The sequence below is a fragment of the Culex pipiens genome, chromosome 1, assembly GCF_016801865.2.
Source record: "Culex pipiens pallens isolate TS chromosome 1, TS_CPP_V2, whole genome shotgun sequence".
In the NCBI taxonomy this organism is placed as follows: domain Eukaryota; kingdom Metazoa; phylum Arthropoda; class Insecta; order Diptera; family Culicidae; genus Culex; species Culex pipiens.
Window position 1 is genome coordinate 69,344,103 of NC_068937.1, and position 17,396 is coordinate 69,361,498.

General features: G+C 43.8%; 1 protein-coding gene and 1 pseudogene across 2 annotated transcripts in view; both read left to right on the plus strand.

Moving 5' to 3' along the window:
* LOC120426971 (innexin inx1) overlaps positions 1 to 17,396 on the plus strand; it is a 46,242-nt gene that overhangs the window by 424 nt on the left and 28,422 nt on the right. The window contains exon 1 of one of the 2 annotated variants that reach the window (XM_039591792.2): positions 7,330 to 7,465. The exons of the other annotated variant lie outside the window; for it this stretch is intronic. Within the exon in view, the coding sequence (XP_039447726.1) occupies positions 7,457 to 7,465 (9 nt within the window). The 5' untranslated portion in view covers positions 7,330 to 7,456. Of the gene's footprint in view, positions 1 to 7,329; positions 7,466 to 17,396 lie in introns of those variants that run through there. 2 annotated transcript variants of the gene reach the window in all.
* Positions 8,179 to 12,981, plus strand: LOC120426970 (condensin complex subunit 1-like; annotated as a pseudogene).

Below are 17,396 nucleotides of genomic sequence, written 5' to 3' on the forward strand. Positions count from 1 at the left end.
GATCTCGCCGAGACATGAAAAAAAGGCTTCTGGATCAACTCTCTAAACCCGGGGGTTCAAAAATTACAAGTTGTTGAAGTTTAAGTTTTTTGGGTAAAAATGTAAGTTACGGAAATTGTTTTCCGCATAATTGATCGACGGTTGAGTAGCAAGGTGAAGAAAGTGGGACCAGTCGTCGTCCGGTGGGTAGCCTACCGGAACAAAGAACCGCACGTGACCCAGTGCAAGAACTGCTTGCAGTTCGGTCACGGAACAAGTAACTGCCATCTCAAGCCCAGGTGCAGTAGCTGTGGGGGTCCCCACAGCACAGAAAAGTGCAAAGCAGAAGAAACGCAAGCCAAGAAGTGTGTCAACTGTTCTGGATCCCACGAGGGTCTGGACCGCAGCTGTCCCAAACGTGCGCAGTTCATCCAGTCGAGGCAGCAGGCGTCCAAGCCGAAGCCGCCAGCATGGAAGAAAGACAAACAGACTCCGGCAGGAGCTGTGTTTACCGCGGCAGATTTTCCTCCGCTACCTGGAGCGGTACCGGAAGAGAAACATCCTCGTCCCGCAGGAAGAAGTAGCGAAAGTACTGGCGCCGGCGCCGGTGCAACCCCGAAGGAGCAACAAGGTGAACGGATGCTGTACAGCGAGTCGGAGCTGTGGGCCATTTACCGAGACTACAGAGTTCGCTTGAGGCAGTGCAAGACACCCGAGGAACAGATTGACGTTATCGCACACTTGCTGACACATGGCACGAGAAAATGATCATCTAATTCAGTTACAGTTTTTTTTATTATTATTTATTACAAGCCTTACCCGGCAAACTTCGTCCTGCCCTTTTCAGGTTTCTTGACGTTTTTAGCTTGTTTGCTTATTCAGCCTCCTGTGATCAAAATTTGGTTTTACGTAACTTTTCCCATACAATCTGCAGATTTTCCGGAACCGGTTCCAGAGTGGCCAAAGTTGTAACTTTTTGGCGTAAGAACCTTCCTTGGACTTATACGAACCCAACGCAACAAAGAGCACCTCGATCCGACGTTCCGTGTTGAATTGATTCGCGTTCGAACAAAACCGCCGAAATTTTTTATATATATAGATTTGTTGTACTCTTGATCCTCGGTCCTAACCTGGTCGCAGTACCTAAAAGGACCTAATAAAAATAAGTTGTGAAGAAAAAAAAATAATTGATCGACGCCACCAACATCGTCAGCACAGCCGGCAACAGTAACCCAAACTGCGAACAAAGCTAAACTTCGTTTACCTCGCCGCGATTAAAGCAAGTAGCTCGATTAATGCTTTGCAAGCAAAACCTCAGTACCTCGTGTGTGAGGCTCTGGGGGACTTTTCGATCACAATAAAATCAGAACGTTTTGGACAGTCTAACACAACGCGTCGGCGTTATTTATTTCGAAACTTCCCCCCTTTCATAATGGGATCTTTATAACTTGTATAATGTATTTTTGCAACCCGGGAGCATGTTGACAGCTCCCATACAAACTGAGCGTACCCCTTTTTGTGGGCTCAGTCGGCCTAAGATGGCGGCCTTCGATACTGTCTAGCCAAAATTTTGAAAATGGTGAATAGTTTAAAAAAATATAGGTTTTGCCTTGTTTCGGTTTAAAACGACAAAATAAGCAGTTTGGAATCATTTTCATAAAAAAAACTTGTTTAGAGATACGTCACGTTCAAATATTACTCTGGAACAGTTGAAGTGAGCGTGCCGTGAAATCCATCACGAAAAAAAAGTTTCCCATGCAAATTTCGAGTTGCGTATTTCATGGGCGGACTCCTACGAGGCCCACTAGCCATCTGTCGGTGAATACGCGCAACTCACGAAAACTGTCATCTTAGGATTCGGCTGTATTTTTGTTATTTCTAAAATTATGTAAAAATCTCTATTTATTTTATTATGGATTTCGATCATCTTGACATCATTCGACGCGTATCAGCAAAAACTATGAGTTCTGATATGTCTTAACATGATTGAAACATGACTTCTCTTGTTTTTATCTGTTGGGGTATGGGTTCGGAGCCAAGTCCCAACACGATAGAAACCACGACGCCAGGAGGGGGGGGGGTGGGGGTATTACCCGCAGACCAGCAGATCGTACTGCGATTCCAGCGCAGGTACTCCAACGCCCGGTGATCCATGAACGCCATCCGGATTCCAAATAAGAACACCACACTCGCGATTACAAACCACACTTAACAGTGAATCATTTATTCGTCAAGATATATACAAATATGTACAGTCGCGTTATGACGGACGGGTGTCCGACCCGTACCGTCCCTTGGTTCTAGGACTACTTAAATTGCTTTCCCTAATTTGCTCCCTACTTGGCCCAGATCCCTTCCAATCGGGATGAACCTCAACCGATCGGAGAGAGAGATCGTTCTCTCTTATCGGCTTATCTCTTGTGCATTACCACTGACCACGACTAAAGAAGAAGATCACAGCTGCTGGCCAGTCCAGCGTATTCAAATCAGTGCAGTGGTATTGCGAGAAGAATGGAATGATAAAAAAAAAAACGCAAATGACCAAAGTTCAAACCATCCAGGGATGTAACTCTAGGAGACCTTACTCCCGAACACTATTGTCCGTTTCTTTCAAAGGTACACGCCGCGCGGCATTTCAGAATATGCCATAGACATTGTTGCCAGCGATTTTCTGCACTTTTGGTGCAATATAAAATATACCTGTCAACAATGCCAGGCGATTCGAAGAAGAATATCAACAAAAACAAAACGCGCAGTATGGGATTTGACAGCACGCATTTGCCGAAAGTGCGGCGCGTCGTTTCGAGGCTGGTTTGCCGCGTGTCTTTCTCGGGAAAACGCGCAATATCCGTTTGAACCATTTGTGCAAGAGGCATACCATAGAAACAAGACGAAACTTCAAGATGTTTAAACCGGATTCTACCCAGACTGCATCAGAGTGTATGGAAAGCTACAGTGCAATGTTGTAACAACTTATTGGGATGTTCTGAGTCATCCGAGAGCTCCTTGGATTAAGACCTTGGATTGCTGTAACAAGCAAGAGGTCGATGGTTTTCATACCCGCATAGCTTCAGTGAGTATGGTAGGCTACTTTATAAATGTTTTGAAATGTCCTGGGTTCTCCTAGGAATCCCTGGAGTTAAAATCTGTGTTTCAATTACCGTAACAAGCAAAATGTCGACCGGTATTGACAACGGAGCATACCCGCATCCCAGTAAGAAATACAGGGCCGATCGGGTCTGATCGTAAGAACGACGATCAGACCTACAGGGGCCGATGCGGGTCTGATTTTGAGACATGCATCAGACCCGAATCAAGGTATTTTGCACCCGAAACGTAAACCTGTCAACCTTGTTCGAACATCGCGAGAGGCCTACGTGCGGGGGCGATGTAAGAACGACGTAGTGGTGAAAAATCGGACGCTCATCAACCTGTTTTTGTGTTTCTCTTCTTCTTCTTCTTTTGCCATCTGTCATTGGATTTGTTGCCATTAAAACTAATTTTCGCGTTTTTATTTGTTTATTTAAAAAAAAACTTAATCAATAAGCTAATTAAATCTTACAAGCATCAATTCACCGGTCGAACAGTCTTCGAGGGACAGCTCCAGGCACATGAGGACGAGCTCCGGTTGATCTGGATCTGGACGCGTTCGTGCAGCATTTTATCCGTCGTTCCGAGGGCAGTTGCAGGGCGGCGACCGTCCACCGAGTCTGATCCACGCATCGGGCCATGAACGTCGAGCCTATTCCGTCCAGCATCTTTCCGAGGGCACTTGCAGGTTGGCGACCGCCCGGCAAGCCTGTTAATTTTCGACGAAGCCTCGACGAAGATTGCATGAACCTATTTAGAAAAGAAAAATGAACCATTAGTGAACTGAATAATGCAAAATTTACAAGACAAATTACCGAAATTTTTAAGCCAATAGACCAGCCGTCGTTCCGAGGACAGCGCTGTTCCAAGGATACTTGCAGGGCCATGACCGGGCGAGTTCCGTGCAACGTTGCTTGCAACTTTTGCTCCAGCTCCTGCAACTTTCTGGCCGCGGCCTACTTTTGTTCCAGCTCCCTTCGCTGGTACTCCTCGCAAGACGTTCCTTGGCCTCGGCGTCCAGACCACGACCTCCGCCGGCGTGGCCATTCTGTTGAGAGGGAGGCGGCGGTTGACTGACGGTCGATGACTGGCCGCTGAACGACAATCTCCGGCTCCATGGACGGAGCCGCCGCCGACGAAGAGTTTCGCCGATCATCGTCGTGATCTTAGTCACGGGATTGAATCTCGTCTAAAAAACCTGTATCATTTTTTCCTTCAAAACGGTGGCGCCGCGTGGTGGTAGCTGCCCTGTTTATTACACTGTGAAATTATCCATGGTTAATCCAAGGAACCAAAAGGTGACAACAGAAATTTCCGTCCAAAAGGGGTGCCTAGGAAAAAAATTATTTTTAGCAAATTTCCGAACAAATCAGCAACGAATTATAAGTTTGATAGTTGAACTACACTTAAAAGTTGGTTTTGTTATTTGGTTTTGCAAAACCGCTTATTTTTTTAACAAAAGTGCCAAAAATATTCGTAATTACCTTTTGGCTCTTGGTGGCGCTTTGTGTTAGTATGTGTGTGGTCGATGTTTGCGGACGTGCACGCAGAACACGGAACAGTGAAAATTAGCAAAATGCCTCACTTTCTTCTGATACAAGTCGCCATATTGAAATTGCTTGAAGATTCATACCCGTGTCTTAGTGCTGGTCTCGCTGCTGCTGGTTGGCCAACTTTGAAGGTTGCATTGACCGTCCGGCAAGCCTGTTCCTTGCACCTGTTAGAAAAGAAAATAAACAATTTGACAACAGAAACAAGCAAAAGTTACGAATAAATTACCGAAATTTTAAAACAATAGGCCAGGATCGTGGACCGGATCCGTTTGATCTGGCCCTGGACGCGTACGTGCAGCATTTCATCCTTCGTTCAGAGGGCACTATCATGGCGGTGACCGGACCAGGTCCGTGCAGCTTTACTTTTGTCGTATCTTACAAGATCATGGCCGTCCCGAGTGGCATTTCCGGAAAGCAGCTGGAACAAAATTCCAGGAACTTCTTGGGGGAAGAACTTCCAGGGACATGGAGCTCGGAGTTGACCGCGGGGCGTTCAAGTTTTTGCGTTTCTAAAATCGAACCGTCAGATAGAATCGTTGTTCGTGAGCTCAACCGAGTGCACCTGAACGGTCCGTAGGCACGTCGCTGTCGTTTTTGTCAGCATCCGACCCGGAAGTGTCCTTTTGTCGTCATCCAGTCCAACGAGGTGGCGCACACATTAAGTGGCTTCTACCAAATCTTCCCAAAGCTTCGGCAGCAGCCGAACAGGTTCGCTGGCCTTTTGGTCCTTTTCCTTTGATGACTCCAGCTTGACCGGAGTATCTGCTTAGGCGCGCTCTCCGAAAGCGCTAACGATTCCGAAACTCAACGCGGCCACCGCCACCGCTCATCTTGTTGGACGACTCCGGGCACCACTGCTGAAGGGATCGTCCTCCTAGGAGTCAATGCGACGCTTCATGATCTCTCATGGGACCATGTCACCGCGGTCACGATCGTCACGATCGCCACGATCCATTCTCTTGCCGTCACCCTGCTGCTCCTTCTAGGCAGGTGGAACATGGTTGCTGGCAGTACCATTGCTTTGATTCCGAACACCGTAATCACTACCCTGCGGTTGACTTGTATGTATGCTGTTTCCGGAAGGATTTTGCTCTAGCTTACGGAACCTCGGAGGTAGATTAGTTTGGCTGGTGAAGACCCCGGTCCACCGTCTTCATCCCTATTGTGCATCTGCTTTTGCTCCAGCTCCTGCAGCTTCCTGGCCGCGGCATGCTTGTATTCCATTTCACTTCGCTGGTCGTCCTCGCGAAGCAACTTGACACGTTCCTTGGCCTCGGAATCCAGTCCACGACCTCCGATGCCGGCGTAGTCATTCTTTTGCGAGGGCGGTGACGGTTGACTGACGATCAATGGTGAGCCGCTGAACGAAAATCTCCGGCTCCATGAACGAAGCCGCCGCAGACGAAGACTCCCGCCGGTGATAGTCGTGTTCCTGGAGCTGGTCTCGCTGCTGGTAACGGTAACGGAGCATGCAGCTGTTGAGGACCCGGTCCTCCTGTTCCAGACGGAATCATCCTGTTAAACGAGAAGAAATATATTATTACACGGATGTTGGACAGTTGCAAAGCGGTAACCTTTGAACGATAGTGTTCCATGGAACCGGTTCCGGAGATTCTTCCGGAATTTAGGCGTTTTTGGGTGCTCAGTATCACGCAGCTCTTTCCATGATCGGTAATACAAATTTAAGCATTTCAAATTGCATAATTTGTAAGATATCACCAAAAATCTACTGAATAGTTTAGAGATTTTGAAAAAAGAACCCTTTGGTTCGATCAAACTTTAGCGTTAATCAAAATGTAGAAAAGAGTTCACAGAATATTTCCTCCAAATAAAATATCAGCTTTAGTTCAATTAATTCAAATGCAGAAATAAACGCAATTTTAAAATTAAAAACAATTTTTCCAGCATCTTAGATTTTAGTTTGGATGCCATTCAATAACTCGAATGTTTAGGTTCGAGTAGAAATCTTGACAAAGAGACCACCAATACTTATGGTTTTCAAGGGCATCTTCTCGTTTGCAGTTTTGATTTGTTTTATTGAATAATTTATAAAAGTCCAATGTGAAATAACTTATAAAATCACTCGATTCTTCAAAAACTCTTTTCATTCTAATTTTGAAAAAGAGCGAAAGAGCCGTTCAAAAGAGCGGCTCTTTATAATGAGCGAACGAAAATGAGCGGCTCCTAAAAAGAGCGGTTTTGCCCACCTCTAGTTTTGATTTTACCGTTTCGATATCGATTGGTCGAAAGGACGACAAACGTGCGACAAACACTCGACAAGCCCGACATTGTTTCTCCTATCGATTTTGCTTCAATTTGACGTCACGATTTTCGTCGACGCAAGCAGTTTGACAGTTCTTTTCAGTTGGTCTTGTTTTAACTTGATTGCAGTTTTCGTTGCTGTTGAGCTTCGCAAGGATTTTGGCCGGTTGGTAGGTGAGTTGCGTTATTTTTTTCTGCCGGAAAGATTCAGCCGGAGTGGGCGAGCGGCCAAATCATAGTGTCCTGTGTTCCAGGTTTCCTGATTTCGGTCATCGTGGTGGTAGAGGCGAAGGAGGATGGGAAATAGAGATAACCCGGCGGCCATGCTGGAAGACGGGAGGAACCGTTCTGCGGTCAAGTAGACGGATGTTTTACTTTCCGCGGGAGGTTGCGGAGTATTCCCAAAGGAGAAGAAGGATGAAATACCAAGTTCCGCCCAAGGGAACATAAAGAGAGAAACGGAACTTCCAATTCCTAGGGAGTTGTTCACTGTTCTGGGTGAATGAAAAGGAGGAGGAGGACGGAATAATATACTCCCGGCGGCGTTTCTGATCCGACAGAAGTTGTTATCAATGGAACTGGTGAGTCATGTTTTTGAAGTAATAAAAAAAATCAAACAATCAGAAATTAAAAAAAATATTTTGGGGTTCATAAGCTCATCATTTTATAATTAAAAAAAAAATATAATTAAAAAAAATTAAATTTAAAATTTTCAAAATTTATATTTTTTTTATTTCTTAAAATTCTAAGATTAAAAAAAAATGATTTTATTTTTTTTTCAAATAAATTTTTAATATTTGCTTGAATTATCAAAACTCTAAAATTCATGAACTCTAGAAATTTTTAATTGTATTATTCTTAAAATTCTTGATATTTTCAAAATCTTTTTTTTAATTATTTAGATATTTTAAATTTTTACGATTCTAACATTCGAACATTTCAAAATAATTTAAAAACTTTAAAGTTCATTGCTTCTTTAAAGCTTCAGAATCCCAAGAAACACACGCTTTAAATAAAAAAAAAAAACAAAATTCTTCATACAAATTGTTGATAAAAAATCAACATCAACGATTTTTTACATGAAATTTAAAATGTTCAAAAATTTTTGTTGTGTTAAACATTTTTTGTCTTTTTTCCTATAAATTTACAAGTGTAAATTGGCTACATTTTTTAAATTTTACATTGAAAGTTAAATTTTATATTTCTAGTTATGTTTTGGATGATTTAGCCGAATGAAGTAATCTTTTTTCAGGTAACCAAAAATATTCCAATCGAATCCTGCTGCTGACAACCCGGATGAACGAGGATGATTTAGTGACCATATAGAAACATTAAATTACCTTTTAGGAAATGGTGACGATTTGTCAAATTGTTGGTTCAAAAATATGGAGTTATGTTTTCACAAATAGTCAGTATTTGAAAAATTGTTAATTTAAATTTTAAATGCTGCAAGAATTTGATCATATTCCTGATTATGAATTAAATATTTGACAGATCTTATGATTTTAGAGAACAACATGTAAAATTTTAGTGTTACACCTCGTTTAACACGTTGTTTGTGTACATAGGACCTTTTCAGATAAACTATATTGATGCATAAATATTTTTTTGATTTTAATCAAAATTCTTTTTAAAGAAGCTGTTTGTACAAAATTAGAAATTGATATATTATACCATGTTTTTTTTATTTAATCTACATGAAGTATAAACATGATTTTAGTTGAAAAAACATAGTTTCATAGCATCCTACTCTGGCCAAAATTTGTTGGTGACATCAACATTCAACTACATGGCCTTATTTTTTAGTTTAATTATTTTTAACAAAACCAATTCTCAACAATTGGGTCCTAAAATTAAGCTTAAATTTGTGATATTATTGTTCACTACGATAAAGCTTATTTTTCTGAGTACAATGACCTTTTGAACGACCTCAAAGGATTTAAAATGGATTTTTAATTCAATTTTTAAAAATTAACTTCACGGCCCTTCTTGACAGAAAAGGTCCTACTTGACAGCTCGTTCCAAGGGGACCAATATTTTTTTTGCGTTAAAATGACAATATTTTTTTTGCATTAAAATGAAAAAAAAGTGATCAGAAATGGTTTTTAATCGTGTTTTTTACCGTTGTACATAAAAATGGACATAGGGCTTTAGTACCCAATTTGCTTGGGCTGCATTTTCAAAAAAAAGTTTCATGCGTTTCAATGGTTTCAATGTCGTTGGTTGCATCCAAGTTTTAATGCATTCCACTTGTATCCAACATTGCATAATATAGATCGACTTAATTAATCAATCGACATGATCGACATAAATGGCCGAACCCCCCTTTGAACATCTGTCAAAACCGTCAAAACAAAAAGTTGTCGCTGCTGCAAATGGAGGTGCAAAATAATTGTGGTGGCCGATTCCGGACCCTGTTTCGCGCGTGCAATCTGCTGTTTATTGAGATTTTCCGGTTCGGGACGAATGTTTTGGATGAGCTGGTTCAGTCGGAACTGCCGCGGGCGGACCGGGTGCCGGCGCTGAAGGACAACGAAAGATGAGGTGCTGTACAATCTGTTTCAACTGCCGTTGGAGAAGCTCCGCCGGTTTTGCGAGGAATCGTTTGTTGAGTAAGTTGGAACATGTTTCGTTTAATTATTTTGAGATCATCACACATCTTTCGTTTTCAGCGTAATCCGGTGCGAATCTTGCAGATTATGGAGCACCATTGCGCCGATCGCTGGCGGCGTGATGCTGCTGTACGAAGAGTTTGCATCGCTTCGATCTACCTGGTGTTGATCAAGGAACTGGTCGAGCGGCTCAACGTGGACACGACCGACAGCCAAACGGCAAAGCACATGAGCCAGTTGCTGGAGCTGGGAATGCTCGATGCGAAGCTTATCATTCCACATTTGTCCACGATGAGCGACGAACTGAGGAACCTGGAATCTTACGTGGTGCACAACTGTGTCCTGCAGATCATGGGCAAAGCCATCGTGACTGAGCTTACCTAGGAGGAACTGGCCGATGAGCTGAAGGAAACGCGCGATGACTTCCTGCATGATTTGTTCAACCACACGATGGACGTTTCGGCCCATGTTCGCTCGAAGGTGCTTCAGATTAGGCACTGCATCCAGGGCCAGAACGCGGTTCCACTTAGCTGGCAGCACCAGGTGCTAGAAGGTACCGTCGAACGGCTCGAGGACAAGTCACTGCTGGTGCGCAAGAACTCGATCGCGTTGATCAAAACCTCCCTCGAGCATAATCCGTTCTCCGCTAAGCTCTCCCTGGCGGAACTTTGCAGGCAGTATGGGACGGAAGACTGCCAGCCGCAGGAAATTCGCAACAAGATGGTATAGCAGGACGCGGCGCTCAAGAAAACCGAACAGCAGTGCGTGTTCTACATGATGTTCTTGAAAGTGTACTACGTCAAGACCCGGCACGGCCCGAAGCTGAACGAGGAGTTCCAGAAGAAGGAAACGAGGTCAATTTCCTGGAGGATTCGATCCGTTTCGCAGAAATCATTTCGGACGCGGTGCCTATGCTGCAAGACATGGTGATGTCCAAGTCCCAAACGGCTGTGTACGAAGCGCCTCAGCTTACCTGTTTGGGATCAAGGGAATCGAAAGTGGAGTACAGCATAATGAGCAGTTCCGATGCCGGGCGGACGAACTGTACGACGCGCTGACGCGACAGGACATGGTGCAGCATTTACGCAGGGTCATGTTAAGAGAGAGAGAGTGAGTAATTTTTTTTATAACGTTCCGTTTTTGATAAACTCACAGCTTGAAATTGAAAAAGATCATTAAAGTAGCTAAATTTATTTGAAAACGATGTTTTTTTTGTTATATCTCAGTAACTTTTCAAAATGATATTAAATTAAAAATACGGAATTTAGCATTTTGTTTTGTATTTTACAGCAAAAACTTGTGTGTTGTGAAAGGCTAGTCCACAAAGCGCGCGCTCTCTCTCTTGTATTTATATTTCTGTTTTCTCCCGTCGCGCGCGGCGACAAACAAAAGAAGTCTGCGCTGGAAATTGACAAGTCAAAACTCCTCTTGTTTTGGTGCGTTTCGTCGTGGTCGTCGCGGTTCGCGATTGTTTATTAGCATCTTCACTATTTTCGCGTTCGTGTGTTGTGTTTTCAAAAGTGAGTGTAAAAAGAACTGCCTTCCATCCTCACAGCAAGTATTGGCTGCGTTTGTTTACATCCGTGAGCAGCTAGAAAAAAAAGTTCCATCCTTCCGTCCAGCGGGATCGAAGCCGCCGAGGAGGAAAAACAACACAAAGGAGACAATTGAGTGGTTTTCCGGATCGTTTGTTTTCAGAAGTGTCTGCTTCTAGGGTGCTACGTGAAACTCCAGCAGGTTTGTTTACTTTCAAGAACTGACCTTTGAATCAACCAAAACAAATCAACCGGAAAATCACGCAAACTTTTAATAAATTTTAATGCAAACAAACATGTTTTTTTCAGATTTCGACGAAAAGTACCTTTCCAGATTTGCGATTCCGACCCCAGCTGCCCCTTTTCATATGTTGCTCCTGATTTGTAAAATTTACCTCTCGGAATCGATACTTGTGATTTCTTTTTCTATTTCACAGGACTGAAATCCGGATATCAATCTAGGTTTCTATGTAGGAGAAGAATCCTAATTCTCCCTACAAAGGTAAAGTTTGGGACGGATTTTTTTTTCTATAGCAAAATTCAAATCTTTTCGAGCGGCCAAGCCGCAGTTGATATTCTGTTGACGGAGCTGGCAATAAAACCAATGCTGCCCGAGAGTCTTCGGCCTAAGTGGAAACATTACAAAGAATGTACTGGTATGTATGTCGAGAAGTTTTATTTTTTATTCCTACAGTGGACTCTCTCGTTGTCGATTTTGAAGGGACCGTCGAGAGCGGGAGTTATCAAATTATAGAACGAAAAATCAAAGCAAGCTTCTTGAAGGGACTGAAAAATTTATTGACAGCAGGAGCAATATTGATATCGAGAAGATCGATAGCCAGAGAGTCGACTGTATTTGCTTTTTTATGTCAAGCTCGTTCTTTGTCCATCGGATAAATCAGAAGTACTCTGTTTGATTTGCGCTTTCAAATTATGTTCTCAAAATTCTCCCATTTCAAATGTGAAACTCGATTTATTTACAGATTTTGTATCGAGGATGTAATTTATTCAACGTAGAGTGGAATATCACCAAGGGACTTGAATATTATATTGTAAATAAATACATTGTGGTTTATTTTGTTTTGTTTTTTCAAGGTTTGTACCTGAAGCCTGCTTTGAACTGAACTTGAATTTCGTCAAGTGCGACAAGATCATCAGGGTGCGACACGCTCTCATCAACCAGCGGTCCCACAAACTACAGATAACCGGCGTGATACAGCTGCGCCGTTTCCTTTCGCAAGCAATTTCAAGTCAAGCAGAGTACCTGATCGACGACGTCCACAGGATGGCGAAGATGGAGCTGGCATCGCAAATGCTACCGTTGTGCTGGATGGGGCGTACGACTTTGATCAACCTCCTGCTGTAGCGAAAGTTTCCTTGAGATTTATTGAGTTTAGAATTAGAAATGCCTTATTTTTTTAACAAGCCAAACCTGAATTTAGACACACGCAATACCTCTTCTTCCCTGAATTAAACACCTGTTAAAAGGAACTCCCTTTTTTAGCTTAGGATTATTCGATCATTGTACTACTAAAATGACAAAATAAATTTAAAAAAAAACTGTACTGTTTTTTTGCTAAAAAAAAACCCGAAAACCCTTGAAAAATTGATGTTAATTCGAGTTGTTACAACTATTTCCCAAAATGTAACGCGCCATGAAAAATCACTCAAATAACTATTTAAAACCATAAAAATAATATTTGAGAAATGGTGAAATCCCTAAAATTTATACGCAAAAATGAACTTTCAAAAAACATTTGACATAGTGTCGCTAGAGGAAAAAATCAAATAGTGAATATTGCTAACAACATATATGGGGAATAGTTCACTATTTGAGAGACGGTGAGGAATTAAAAAAATGATTTACCAAATAGTGGGTATACAATTTGGTAAAATGTTGATTGAATATTTAACAAATGATTTTCAAACGGTTTTTTTCTATGCGGGAACCCAGCGTTTCCGTGTTGTCCCACGGAACGAAAGCTGTAACGATCGCACCGGAAGTGCGTAAACCGACGTTGTCCCGTACTCCGGTGGCCATCAATCCGTGGGAAATAAACGAAAGAGCCGCTTCAGTGCCGTATCTACACGCTGGCGTCGGTTCGAAAAGATGGCTGACAAAATCCGGCCAAGATGCCGAAGCGACGAGATGAGCTAAAAGGCCAACCGGAAGACAACGCCAAAAACCACGTTAAGATCGCAACTTAGATTTATTTACAGAATAAACACATCTAAAAACTATTTAAAAATAAAAAAAAATGTTTATTTTTACTGCAACATAACCTAAAAAGCCGAAAAAACAGCACACGACAAAGGCACGAAAACCTAAATAACAAAACCGTGCGACGTCGGTCGAATGTCGTACGACAATGTCGAACAATTTCGATGATCGATCGCACGACAAATACGACATTTTGGTGCAAAAACGTATGACATTCGTGCGAATGTCGCACGACATTGTCGTGCGACGTCGTACGGTTGCATCTGTTGCTGATTCTTTTGGCAATTTTGCGGCTTTTGTGCTGCTGCTGCGTCGTACGTGCTGCATCTGTTGCTGATTCTTTTGGCAATTTTGCGGCTTTTGTGCTGCTGCTGCGATTCTGACCCTGATGCTGGCGGATGATTTTGCTGAACCTCCTGAACCAGCCGCTGGTCAGAACCTGGGAGGTTCGGCGACAGCACATTCATTGGAATTGGAGACTGAACGTTCGCCTGGAGCAGGTGCAACGAGGGAACCATGTTCAACGGTGGAGAAAAAATCACTGGGTTGTCAACGGCGGCTGGTTCATAATGCCGGAAAATACAGGTAGCGGACAAGGTAGTCCTTTACCTAGATGATAAAATGGCGGTAAGGTAACTGCTGGGGAACCTCCGGTGGCGGATGCATCGATTGCTGCGCCTTCTGTTCGTACAAAAATCCTCTCCTTTCTTGGCTCTCCGCCTATCCTCTGATGGTGCTACTGCACGGGGTTGGGCACATGGTTGATCCGTAGCGCATTGGATTTACTTCCGTAAATATTGCGTAAATATCGTAAATACAAGCGTAAATATTATTTATCTGCACGATATTCGGAATTGAATTTTGTTCAGTGTGGATAGTGACAGTTCAGAACTGTCACAACGACGACGCAAGTGTGCTGGGGCAAAATAACGACCAAAAAGCACAAAACGTGGGAGGGCGACGGAACGTTGACCATCGTGGGCGGGAAGAGCGTCACGTTGGGCGACGAGGACGGCAAGGTGATTGAGAGCTCCGGGTTGGTGAAGGGGGAGGAGCTGGAAAAGGGTTCGCGGTTGAGCAAGGAGATTGAACTGGTGGAGCGGATTGATGGGGAGGTGGCCAAGGAGAATGATGTGCCGGTGAAGATGATTCGATTCGAGGCGAGAGGAGGGTTTAGGCCGCCGGCGGAGTCGATGTGCGCCGGGAGTCCGATTGTGGTGTCGACACGGGTGTCGAGCTGGTTGGGACTGTGGGGAAAAAGCGATTGCGGAGGACTTTGTTCCGTTGATGATGCGGGAGCCTTCGCTCGATCAGTGGAAGTATAACAAAGGGTTGCGTTCCGTACTGCGTGTCTAAGCATTTGCGGCCGCACTAGCGGGAAGGGTTTTGGGAATGAAACGCGAAGACTCGAAACAGTTGGGAGCGATTTTGGCCGACGAGATGGGACTGGGGAAGACGTTGCAGACGTTGGCGTTGATCTGCACCTTGAAGAATTAGGGACCTTATGGGCAGCCGGTTGTGAAGCGGGTTCTGATCGTGACTCCGAGCAGTTCGGTGGACAACTGGGATCGAGAGATACCAAAGTGGTTGAAGCAGGAACGGATCTTTACGTTCATCGTGGGGCCGAATAGCAAGTTGAAAAAGTACGCGCACCTGTTCGCAACCCAACGAGTTGTCGCATGGGGGAAGAAGGGAGAGGAGGGGCGGTCAATATCGTTTTTTTTCATCATATCTAACAATATACAAAAAACTGATTTCACAAATAAAAAGAAATTAAACCACCGGCGACTTTTCCTTGGTCAGTGCGGACGCGTCCCAGACGAGCTTGGCACCGTCTCCGATGAACATCTGCACCAGCTACTGGCCGGCCAGCTTCAGGTAGGTCGACTTCGGTGAATGAATTCTCAGGTTCTCGAACTTGTCCTTGTGCGTCGTCGGCAGCACGACGGCTTCAATCAATTTCTGGATTTGCCTGTCCAACCCGCCAATGTCCGAATACTGCTCGGTCGGTCGGAAGTGTCTCCAGGATGAGGTACGAGTCCTTGTTTACGCCCACCAAATCGCCCGGCTTGAGTTTCTCTGGATCAACCAGGCCAAACACGGGCAAAAAGTACGTCTGCCGTGTCAAAGTCTTGATTACGATGCGCTTGCCTTTCCGCTTGGAGTCCAGCACCACCACCGCCCCGTCGTCCTCCGTCTCCTGAGGGTCCACGTCCAGCAGCTCGATCGACTTGTCCTCCTGGGTTACCACCACATCTCGATTGCTGGTGCCTTACTGAGTCCAAACACGCACTAAATTCAACACAAAACAATGGAAAATCCGGATTTACTACGACGAAGCTGCTGGCCCATGAAATTGCCGGATGAGCGCCAGCGAATCGCTCGGCCGGAAAATGTAATAGAAACAGATTGATTTTTTTGTTGTTTGTAAACAGTGCGCGCGTTTGCGATGACAGCTGTGAACACTGAAATAAAATTCATAGAGGAATGGTGTATGCACGTAAATATGGATGCACATACGGATTAACTTATGAAATAAATACAATATATTTGGAGTGACCACCTCGTGTGCTACTGTGCATCACCGGATGCTGCGGTCCGGCGTGCTCGGCATCATCCACACGCTCAGGTCCAGCTGCAACCTAGCGCCGATCCACTTGAAGATGCGTGTAGAAGCCAAAGAATTGTGGCAGCGACCTCGAATTCAAATTAAAATTTTCCGTAAAAACTCAACGATGCATTTATTTCCCAAAACTAAATCAAAACACAAACACTTGACAGTTTCGCGAGCGAAAATGACACGAGGCAAATCAATGTTTTCAAAGCAGGTGTGGTGCTGTCAAATATGAAATAACGTGAGGAATTTAATTCCTTAATGTATTAAACAAGTATTAAATGCGAAAAATTAATATATTAAGGCCAATGTCATGCCCCTCGGTTGTTTGGCAGTTTGACAGTTCTGTCGAATTTTCGCAATCGCGAAAGAACGAGATGGCATGCTTAGCGAAACTTCGATGAAAACACTAAACTTGCTTTCTCTTTCACTCTAACGTGCAACATACAGTTCATCGAATTTTTCGAAAAACATCGTTGCCTTACAAAACATCGTGGGTTTACGGACTTTTGATCTGGGTAGCTTCAGTGAGTGTGGTAGACTACTTTGCTGATGTGTTGAGATGTCATGGGTCATCCAAGGACTCCCTGGAATTAAGATTTGTGGATATACCGTCTCGTGGCGCGGTGGTTAGCGGCTTCGACTGCCGATCCTTAAGTTACTATGGGGCACGGGTTCGATTTCCGTTTTATCCTCCTGGCCTTCAATCGGATGGGGAAGTAAAACGTCGGTCTATTTGCGTAAAAGAGGTTTTGGGTGACTCACCACACATAACCTTCGGACGCCTAGAAATGAGCAGAAACTTGCAACAGAGTCCACAAAAGACCCGGGGTCGTTAAAGTGGATTGCCTTGCTTTGGATCTACCGCCATGACAAGCAATAGGTCGACGGTTTTTGACCTGCATATCTTCAGTCAGTATGGTAGATTGCCTTGGTCATGTGTTGGGATGTCTTGGGTCATCCTAGGACTCCCTGGAATTAAGATATTTGGGGCACACTGTAACAAGACATCCCAAGCCATTAAAAAAGTTGTCTAAAATACTCTGAAGCTCTGATGATCCGTGGTTAAAACCGGTCGAAAACTTCCTTGTTACGGTAGTAGACTTACAGATCTTAACTACAGGGAGTCCTTGGATGACCCAAGACATGTCAACACATTAGCAAAATAGTCTGCTACACACACTTAAGCTATGCGGGTATGATCAGTGGTAAAAAATCACTACCCTCTTGCTTGTTACGGTAATGGACCCACAGATCTTAACTCCAGGGAGTCCTAGGAAAACTCAAGACATTTCAAAACATTTGCAAAGTAGTCTACCATACTCACTGAAGCTATGCAGGTATGATTCGGGGTCAAAAACCGCCGACCTTTTGCTTGTTACGGTGATAGATTCACCGGTCTTTACTCCAAGGAGCTCTCGGATGACTCAGAACATCCCAATAAGTTGTTACAACATTGGACTGTAGCTTTCCACAGTTTCTGATGCAGTAAACAGTTTTGTCTTGTTTCTATGGTATGCCTCTTGCACT